General features: G+C 39.8%; 1 protein-coding gene across 9 annotated transcripts in view; it reads left to right on the top strand.

Annotated features, from left to right (window-relative positions):
• Positions 1-7,413, top strand: part of AGAP1 (ArfGAP with GTPase domain, ankyrin repeat and PH domain 1) — a 382,012-nt gene extending 374,599 nt beyond the window's left edge. For all 9 annotated transcript variants that reach the window (XM_018558278.1, XM_018558280.1, XM_018558279.1 and 6 more), the window contains 2 exons: positions 2,793-3,048; positions 5,720-7,413. In XM_018558278.1, the coding sequence (XP_018413780.1) occupies positions 2,793-3,048; positions 5,720-5,935 (472 nt within the window). In that variant the 3' untranslated portion in view covers positions 5,936-7,413. The remainder of the gene's footprint in view (positions 1-2,792; positions 3,049-5,719) is intronic.
• The last annotated feature ends 3,879 nt before the right edge of the window (positions 7,414-11,292 follow it).

Below are 11,292 nucleotides of genomic sequence, written 5' to 3'. Positions count from 1 at the left end.
ACATGCAGAATTCACTTGGATGAACACTCTCTTTCTTCAATAACGCTAACGGCACTTACAATAGATGTAGTCAATGACTTCCATCCATAATGGACTAAAACTGCTATGTAGTGATTTACTGTGCACACCAACCTATGTTGTGGTTTGCTGCACTAATTACATTGTCCACCACATCATAGTATGCAACCAAAATGACTTCAGTGATACTTGATCAGAAATGATGGGATATCACACACTCAGGGTGGTTCTCTTATTTGTTTTTGAATAGTATTCGTAATAATATAATGTATTGAACTGTACCTGCTTTATAACAAAATGTGCGTGATTACCATGAAAGGAGGTAAGCAGCATTATTGTGACACCATAAGATGCGCACATTTTCATGCGTTGATGTTGCGTTAAGGCAGAAAATTATTTTGAAATGGGTCATCAGCATCCTTGGTGAATGAAAATTGCACGTCCTCTTTTTTTGGCACTGCACGGAATACAGGAAGCATTCACCCAAAGTGTGTGTTGTGGAGCAGTCTAGTGTAGGTGCATTTTTGGGGGGTCTTTTTCACTGTACATGTGTGTTGAGTTGCCATTGGGAATAATTGGCAATGCACATACACAGCAAGTTACCACCCGCGTTGTGGTGCCATCGAGCGTTTGGTAATGGCTTTGGTCTTAAGGTGGCGTTTGGCGGGGCCTATAAGTATTTTGTTGGAGCCATTTTTTTAAACTTATTTTATTGTTTATCCGATTAACCGATTAATCGAACTTAATAATCGGCTAACTAATCGATTTTGAAAATAATCGTTAGCTGCAGCTCTAGATACAAGCCAAGTCATTCCTCTCCACCCGCCCCTGTTGTCACAGAAATGCCTTACACTGTACACTAGTAAGGATACTAATTCTGCTTCCGTAAAGGCAATTATAAGGTAAAACTGTTAAACTGGGTGCTTCTACCCTGGGGGGTTGCAGTTTTCTTTGTGTAGCGGTCCTGTGTACCTTCTCCGGTTTGATTTTGTGAATAAGATAAAGGCTGCTGTACAATAGAGCAAATGTTTCTTCAATCTACCTGTGCAATTGATTGTCTAATGACATGTGATTAAGGGAAAACTGGCAGCTCATTCACCTCACTTAGGTAAAAGTTTGAAAGAACACACTTGAAATCCTTTGAAGGCCTTTATTGGATTGTCCCACAGGCCTTCCCACCTGCAGCGCCCTGTAATGTATCCATAGCTCCCGTGTGATGTGCTAACAGCTCATTGTGATTCCTTGCCAGGGGAGTTGTGGGGTCGCTCCTGGGTCGCTCTGCATGTACAGGAAACCGTGTAAGGATAATCCAGATTTACTCTCTGGAGAAACTGTTTACACAGAAGGATTAGAAGCAGATTAAAGCTAACCTGACACTAGATTACCTCCAGAAGTGTAAACACAGCCAGGGGTCTTGACATAGAGGCCTTCCCTTCTCAGCAGGAGCTCCACTAATAACAGAGAAAAGGATTAGCCCATTGACTACTGTTAGAACAGAAATGATTAATTGAATGGCAGAAGGCAGAAATAGTGACAGGGAAACCGCAACTGCTGGAACATGGTAGGAATTGTAGTTCTGTAATGTAAGACTGAGCCCGATGTTGGAAAAAAGCTTTGAAGATGTGCTGTTTGAAGAAAGTTAATGGTGGCACTATCTTAAAACAGATTGAATCCAAAAACTAACGTGTATGGCTCAGCTTTGGGGGTGTTTTAAGTTACTTGACGAGTGAAGCCAAACTTTTCCGCAAATAATAGTTTCTCAAAATTGATTTCTGATATTCTGTGTCTGGGTGTAGTTGTAACCGGTAATGAAAAAAATGTACAATGCTACAATTGTGTGCAATTTATATGTGACAATATAGTGAACAATATAGATATAAAAATGTATGAACAGATTGGGGAAACATGTATGACTCTTCTGGTTAAGCAGCCAAGAGAACCCCAATGTTGTTGGTTCTGATACCTATATATCCCTACAGCTTTGACCAAACCTTTAGCGGTATGTATATCTGCAAACTTTCAGAATTGGGAAAGATGGACACTTTTTAGTGGCAAAACAACATTGCATTGACACATGCCTCGTAGTGGCTTCATACATGACCGCCACCAAATAGAAAGTTCCACAAATTCCAGTTTTATCTGTAAAAAGGGAATACAGTGTAAATTTGATGGCTCTGAAAACATTTGTATTCACTGACCTGGGCAAAGATATGTTCTCACACTGTAGCATTAGTGGCATAAATGTCCCATGATAAGCTTTGTGGAACAGCAGTAACCCATCATTGCATAACATAGAGCTGTGTCTATCACTATATTTTGTGGAAATCAGTGAGTAAAGGAATTTCTTTAAATATTATTTTGCACCTGTTTCTTTTTATAGACAACCATAGATGCTAAAGGGTATAATCTGACTGCCCTCAGACACTGGCTTTACTCAATTGCTGCAAAACACTTCTTGCTTATACAAAGCAGGCTCTTACCAAAGTACTTTATTTCCCTTACTGGCAATGCAACAGGAAATGATAGGAAATCTCACCATAGTGAGACCTGGACAAATAGGAGGGTGACCCCAGTGAAGCCATACACTGCAAATAAACCTGAAATTGGGTCTAACCATTCCCTACACCAAAAAAATAAATAAAGTTTTGCCTTTACATGCACTTTACACTTCATGTAATATAACTGTGTAGTGTCACATCAGTATTTGCATCTCTGAAATGTATCCAAATTTAATTTTTGTTTTTCGTTCTGTTGTTTTTTGTTTTTTTTATCAGGGAAGAGAAGGAACGCTGGATCCGTGCGAAATATGAACAGAAGCTGTTTTTGGCTCCCCTTTCCTGCCGAGACCTGCCCTTAGGACAGCAGTTACTGCGAGCCACAGCGGAGGAGGACCTGCGGACAGTGATCCTGCTCCTTGCTCATGGCTCCCGCGAGGAGGTGAATGAAACCTGTGGAGAAGGGGACAGACGTACATCCTTGCATCTAGCCTGCCGCAAGGGCAGCGTGGTACTTGTGCAGCTGCTTATATGGGTGAGTACAGAGAATATAAAACAAGTTTGTGATGTGTTGTCATAAAGATGGGTATCGGCACTCTAACGCAAGATGGACCGTACTTGATATATAGAAGAACAGGTAGACTGCAAATGTGAAATAGCATTGTCCCTATAGTGAATACAAGCTGTAATGATGAGAACATGGGGTGTTGTCCATAGCAGCCCGTTAGATGTCCTTTATGATTTGCAAATCTGCACCAAAAAAAAATGCAGCCAATTTGTAGCTTAAAGTAAAGCTGTTATGAGAGAATTTTTGAGGCTGTCATTTTACTGGAAATTATGCAAACAAGCACATGATAGTTGAAGAAAATGGATTCCATATCTCTGTATTTGTTGCCGGTCAGTTACTCAAAATATTGAAGCCAAGGCATTAGTGTGACAATCAGGCAACTATCATTTTCAGAACAAGAGACCAAGGCAATCTCTATATTTCTCTTAGGAGAGGTGTACTTTAAGGCCTCATGGGCCTTGGGTTAAAGGCTAAGTGTACCTTTCTGACCATGTTTCATGTTCCAAAAATGTTTAAGGTCAAACATGGTCAGGTCACAATAGCTGTAGCTATACATAAGAATTGTACAGAGCAAGTCAGGGTCACAACCACTGTAGTTTTCCTTGTCCCCGCTGAGGAGATTCTTCCTCTTTTCGTCCTGGTGACCATTTTGCTGTGATGGGAAATGCAACATTTTACAGTTGTCACCAAAGCAGGAGGTCTTCCCAAGGGGAAGAATAAAAATCTGACAGGTTGTAACTATTTCCTACCCTATTCAGAAATCTTAAAATGAAAAGGTTTTGGCTTTAGATATTCTTAAAGATCTGTATTCAAGCTTTTCAGACTGGAGCTCATAGGATAGAAATATTCAAGCTACCATTGTTTCTAAAGGTGCTTGGCAGAGGCTGTCCTATTCATCTCTACAGCCCAGGGACGTTGGGTTTGCTTAGAGTGCCTTTTTCATTTTAGGGTATTTTTGATGGTTTCATACACTGGTAGATTTTTGTACAAATGTGCATATAAAATATGTTGGCAGAACATTCAAAAAAGCCATCAAAGACTTGACAAATGTCATTCAAAATTGTGTTTGGCTTTAACATTTGATTCCAGAACAAATTAAGTTTCCTGAACTGAAGCCACATTCACTCAAACATTTTCCATCCCGCTCCCTCGATTTTGTTCAAAAACATTGTCAATTTGACTCCATTGCCTATTAGAAGATCGAACAAACATTCCAAAAACTATTTTATGGGGAATACAATTCTAACCGTGTAAATCCAGCTCAAGTGATGGTAACTCCCTGACACCAGGCATTTGTTATCCTAAAGTACAGGAACCCATAGTATCTATCCAACAACTCTGAACATGCATAGAATCTGGAGGGCAGCTCAGTGACGGTGTTGCTCACTGCAACCAACCAGATCCAAGACGTTCTACTTGTAGTACAGGTTGGAAAATTAAAAAGTAACATCTGATTAGTTGTTATAAAGAAGACTGAAGCCATATTTTATCAAGATGTATCAATACCAATATTTATAGCAATGCTTTCTAATTGAACTTATAGTTCCTACTGCATTTTGTTTATCAAATAACATTAAGGCGTTAGATGAAGGCTCTTCAGATGAGAGTTATCATGTCCGTGGTCACCCCAGGGTGATCATTCTTGGCAGAAAACTGTCCCATGACACAGCTGATGACTATTCTCTAAAGCTGGCCAAGCACAAATCAACCATGCTTTTTATGTTTTTATTTTTGATGGTGTTGTAAGGATTTCCTATTGACTGGCTGTGTTTGTCATTTTTTCCAGTTTGATGCAAAAACAGTCTTGGCTTTGACTGTTTTTGATAAATATTCATTCAGTCATTTTGTATTTATTCATGCCACGTGGGATGCTATTAAAAAGAAATGGCTGATGTATTACACAGGCTGAAACCCCATCAAATAAAATCAGATAGTTCCCAACTCGAATGTTTCCTTTACAATTCAGCCTCAAGAAAATCCATTGAAAGTGATCAAATAATGTCCACTATTTGCCACATATACCGTCTCAATTTCGAACTGATCAGATTATGGATCAGTCAAGTTGGCCATAAACATTGCAGTCAGCTTGTAGAATCTCCTTAGGGCTCAAGATACACATTACAATGTCACCATACAATCAACTTTTAAATCTACCAAAACTATGTAATATGAGGACATACGAATCAATTTGTATCCAACCAGGTAGAGCCTTGCCCTAGATCTAAAGGAGATTGAGAATCAGATTGTAACGTGTGCTGAGCTTAAGATTTACCAAAATTGTGTAATGTAAGGGCCTACATTAACAGTCCATTCAATATGTATCCAATCAGGCAGGACCTTCTGCTACATAGTTCTCAGGAAGGGTCTAAAGTAGGCTGTTTATTCGGCCAGTTTCGGGTTTTTTCTTCTGTGCATAAACTTACTTGCCTTAAAAAAGTGAGCAAAACCATAGTTAGAACCAAATTATGCAGCTTAACAAGGTAATATATACAGTCAAGATATTTGTATACGATAGGCGAAACGCTTTCATTGTGTACTAGTAAGACGCATACATTGTGCATTCATAGTTCATAGCATTAATAACCTTGTTTCATGTATACATTTAAAAAAAAATGTTTGTTTTGTTCTTTCCCCCCAGTACGGTGTGGATGTGATGGCGCGGGACATCCATGGGAACACAGCGTTAGCGTATGCCAAGCAAGCTGTCACCCCTGAGGTGCGAGAGCTCCTAATGCAATATGGCTGCCCCGATGAACAGTTTGTGCTTATGGCCACGCCAAACCTCTCCCGAAAAACCAACCGCAACAACAACAGCAATGCGGGAGGTGGAGGCCTCATGCCCACCCTAATCTAACAAAAAAAAATCATACGGAAAGGAGACAGACTCGAGCACCGCTCACTCCTCGCACCGCAAGGGGAGGAGTCAGGAATGACATGGGAGGTGTAAAAGCACTGAGTGCAGAACAAGGGGGAGAAGAGAATGAGCTTTCACTGGCATTTTGGGAGGCAGGAATAATAAAAAAAAAAGAAGGGAGGTAGAGAGCTGTCAGTTATGTGCACATTTCACCTCTACCCCAGCAGAACACTTAGGCTCTGCTCTCATCTGACAAGCACTGCTCCACATAAATCACACGCAGGCACTGAGTTTGTCAGGTTTGAGGCTCCAATGATGCTATGTGTCAAATCACTTGGAGCTAATCTGTCCTCAGAGAATGCTGGCTTCATTACACTTGTATAGTTGAGTTCCCTCAGCCTGTACCGCTGTTTAATAGGACATGATTACTCATCATGTAGAAGGGAGCATATTAGCGGAGGAGGAAGCTCTCTCCACGCTCCGCTGATTACAGGGATGTGATTGCAATATTCTTACAAGAATCATATTAGGAGAGACATTCTAGGCCCCATCTTCAGACTCCTTGTCATAATCTTGCTGCGCTTTAAAGCGTATGTTCCTCTAAATGTAACCCCCCAAAAAATATAGGAACAAAAAAAAAAATGATTCCGTAAATGCATTTTTCAGGGTGAGGTTAGACCAACTGTTTGCTGCATCATGCATTGTGAGATTTTATATATATATATATAAATATATATATACATTTTTTTTTTTTAATTTACAGAAATTATTTATTTTATGAAACTATTGCCAGGCACCTGAGTCACCTCTGTCACTTGGCTCCATTCCTGTAATGCATACACACACTGCTCATTGTACCCTCCACCCCCTTACAACTGTGCATCTGGGTCATTTCAACTAGCTGATATGCAAGAGATAAGAAAAAAAAAATCACGATAATTGAGGTGGTTATATGGTTGAGTGCATTTATTTTTTTTCCTTAAAGGCTTACATAAGAGACACTAATTAGGATTAGTTACTGCACTAAGGGAGAGGGAACATATTTTTCAGGGAGAGCTCTGTATACGGAATGCCTGCTCTAAAGATCAGGGCATCTAGATAAGGGCTGGGTGTATATGCATGTACAGAGCTGTGTATATCCATGTGCAATGCACACTGCACATAGTATTGTACAGAACACTGTCTTATTGAATTTGTATAACATGTGACTGTTGGTGGGTATAGCCCTAAAAAGGGGACTCTTCACCATGCGCTCAACAGATTTTCCGATAGACTGAGCATTTCACGTAATAGGGTCCTATAGAAGTAATGCACTACACGCTTTGGCCTGAGTTATGTAAATATGCTTAGGGATGGACCTGATTAAATATTTATTACTGGTACACATCCCTTGCTAACAAGGTTTATCAATATATCATTCTTAGTATTTTCATCCACAAGTTAAAAATGTTCATTTTGACATTCATAAAACATATCAAATAACAGGTCGGAGTAACTGTAAATTTAATGTTCAGTACATAGGAATTTCAATGTGATTCTGCACCTGAGTAGACTATTCAAGATTTACTAGCTACTTCATTGTTTTACGGCAAATCAAAAGCCATCAGATCTCTTAGACTGAATGGAACATATGGTGCTGAACATAGAATAATGGGAAATGTAGTTTAGGAATGGGAGGTGAGGCCCCTGACTCGCTGTCTTCAACCATTTCCAAGTGAAAGGAACCTTTAGCTGCCGGCTCTTGTAGAGCTGTAATAATGGTTTCTGACAAAGCAGCAATTGTGCTCTATAGCAGTATAATTTCAGCTAATTTAGGACTCTTGTGCATAAGCACCTATAGGGAGTTCTCAATATGCATTCCCAATCTGTGACCAACACATATTGTGTGACATTTCAGGCTTAATACAGATAGCAAAGCAAAATTCCAAACTATTACAGCTTCATTACTGTTATTAAATATGCAAGGGAGACCTCTTACCTGTAGTAGGTGTACCTAAATTCAGACCTGTGTGTAACGCAGAAAATCATACAGTGTCCAGTTAGTACTGAAGTTAGAAAAGAGCAATTAAAGTGTGACTAAGAACAAAAATGTAATATATTGCAGCTTATTAGTCCTTAGATGAGGTGGCTGCATTAGATTCTTTTCTCCTTTATTGTCTCTGGTAATCCTGAGATGACATCCTTCCTGGGGGTTTACACTCACTCCTCTGCCGTATCTGTGGAGGAAGCCATGGTTGGCGCTCAGGCTGGACTTCGTTCATGTCTGTCTTTGTTCATCTCTGTTACATGGGGGCTGGGGAGTAGTAGTTTGCATAAGAAAGATAATATTGATTTTGCTGCTGGCTCAGCTCACAGGAAGTGGCAGACACACAACATTTTTGGCAAGATCAACAGCTATTTTCTATACTTGCTGGAAATGTTCTTCATCTGAAAAATGAAAGCTAAAGCAGCCACCACAACTAAGGAATGGTAAGCTGCAATATATTACATTTTAGTTTTCCTTTAAAGATTTACATTTCCTTAAATGCAATAATAATAGGAATATGAAGAACAGCTCATGTACCATTATACCATAATTCTTTTGGCTCTTCAGTTTTTGCATCCTTTTTTTTAAAGCCTGAAATGCACAAAGTTTGGGTGCCCCAGATCATCAGATATTTATTCCATTCTCCTGGGAGCAGACAGTTGGCATTATTTAGGACTGTACACTGTCTTTTGGAACTCTATACACAGGGTTGGGCTCCTCTGCTCTAGTGGAGGGGGAATAAAGGCACTCAGCAACCAACCACCAGCTTCCTGTACTTTTCTGATGGACATGTTTAGTAGGACGGTGTGACGAGCAATGATGACCTACAAAGTACAGTAACTTAAAGCATCCAATCAGATTTCAGTTTTGTACAGTGACATTAGTTAATAGATTGAGGATTGGTTCCTACGGCCTAATCTACTTTGTACATCCTTATTACTCCTTGCACTGCCTTATTGAAATGCCTGCCAGTGTGCAGTTTAGGACCCCTATAAAAGAAAGGCTTATATGGTTGTAGGGTAGTCTGCAGATGGCTTCGTATAATAAGTCGGTTTGTAGACAGTAACTGATCTCAGTGTTGGGCTATATTTTGGCTTATTCTATTCTTATAACACTACATTCTTCCCAAAATTAGATTTTTTTTCAGATATATTGAACACATAAAATACTACATATCATTAGACAAATACATAGAAAGTCTCAAGCAAACCTGTTGGGGTGAACAAAATCTAAAATGGTACTCACTGTAAACAACAGGCAATGCTGACACCTCTGCTCCCCCGCAAGAGTGTCCTGGACCCCAAAATCTGGTTCTCTCTATAAAACAATTACTGACCAAGCTTCCTGGTAACTGGGGCTAGCCCTGACCATGCTGTCCTTTAGGGTTGGCCTATCATGTTCATAGGCAGGTTTACTTGCCAATAATGAAGAGTAAATGCGGCAGGCATCAGATCCCGAAACAGTGGCCAGCAACCATGGTTGGTAATTTCATCACATAACACCATAGATTTCGGAAGTCCCATTGACACTCTACTGAAGAGCAAAAGTGACGTGCAGGCATCTGGGATATCTGATTTTAAAGTATAACTAAAGGCAAAACTTTTTTTATTTTAGATTTGGAGTGGTGAAGGGTTAGACCCTTTCTATTGCTGTTTGTGGCCTCATTAGAGAGATTGACCCTGATCACCAATGTAACCGGCAAAGAAAGTAAAATGAAACCAGAACAAGAATAGAGGGGAAATCTTCTAATGGGGACAGTTGTTCCCATGATAGCTGCCTAAGAGGGGATTTCCTTCACATTGAAAAGATATCCTCTTGCTTCCTGTTGTGGCTATGGGACAGGAAGTGAAGCAAATCTCCCTAATGAGACACAGGGGTTTTAACCCTCTCTTACCCTATTCAGAATTTTAAAATATGGCTTTAGCTATACTTTGAGGGCCACTTGAGAAAAATGGCACAAAGAGCCAAATGAGGATACACAGTAAGAGCCTTTAGGCTAACATACATTTCCAGAATAAAACTGTCTGATCTGATAAGTATATAAATATGATGAAATCCCTAAATAGTTAATTATAAATATGATGAAATCCCTAAATAGTTAATTATTACATCAGTAGGAGGCAAGTGACATGCTAGAATTTGCGGTCTGGGGTTCTTCCGCGATATGGGTGCAGAACGTGAAGCAAGAAATAGGGGTCAGTGGAAGGATTTATTCACACTACACAGTCTATTACAAAATCTCCACACCTCTCTCCCCCCTACTGTATTTCAGCTTTATTCAGCTGTACTTAGCACTTTTATGCGGGGGAATTTTTTTAAAGAACTCATGCCATCGGAAAGTGGCATCTCAAGAGTAAGGATTGCCTCCCGAATATCTCATTCTAGACCATTCCCATGAACAGTGAAGGAACATATTGTACGAAGCATGCTGGGACATATCAGTGATGAATAATCTAGAGAAACCGGTCTTCAGAAGATGAGGGCCCAAATAGCCATACAAAGCATGGCATCCTAGGAACTACAGATCTCTCTTCAAGAAACATCTCCACCATTGACATTATGATGGGGTATCTGGCTCAGAATGGGACATTTCCAGATATGTTCTCCAAGGAGAAATTCTACACTACAGGAAAAAAAAAGAATGATCTTACATCTCTATGTATCGAACAATTGTTTGCCTACAGCCCTTTCCAGTCTAACCAGCGCTTCCAAATTGTGGCACAGAGATGCCTATCGCCATGGAGCCTGAGTGCTAACGTTTTTTTCTGAATGGAGTGTGCGAGTACTACAGTAAAAGGGAATGTGTGTCCTGACATTTAGAAGACTTGGGAGATGGGTATGGTGTGTTGCCATCTTCCTCCGGCAGAGAGTCCAGCTTCAAGACATCCACCCTATGAACTTTGGACGGGGGCACGTTTATTTAATTTGTTTTTTATGTCCTGACCGGATGTGGAGCCAGATCCTGCCCAGTTGAGTAGTGTGTATCTTATTTCCGATCACCACTCTGTGCCACCTTTGTTCCCAAGGTGGATCTTGCGGAGTTCTCGTTTTTATTTTTTCGGTGTCTATTGATTATGTTGTCTAAGTTATACAGAATTCTTTTGTATCGTGTCTTATTAGAGGATGCAAAATGTATGTAAAATTAAAAAGGACAAAAAATATTTGAATAGAAAGAAAATCTTGTGTTGTTTGACTTTTAGAATACCAGAAAGATATTGGCATTTCTTTACAGACATTGAGCAAAATTTATTTTACAGTGCTACGTGACAAACCAACATTTATATTTATGTCTATTACTTTATATTACGTCCACTATCTCTTGTACCTTTCC

This window comes from Nanorana parkeri, unplaced genomic scaffold, assembly GCF_000935625.1.
Source record: "Nanorana parkeri isolate BGI_ZX_2015 unplaced genomic scaffold, ASM93562v1 scaffold329, whole genome shotgun sequence".
NCBI lineage: Eukaryota > Metazoa > Chordata > Amphibia > Anura > Dicroglossidae > Nanorana > Nanorana parkeri.
Note: the sequence above shows the minus strand (reverse complement) of the source record. Positions and strands in the feature narration are given on the sequence as shown.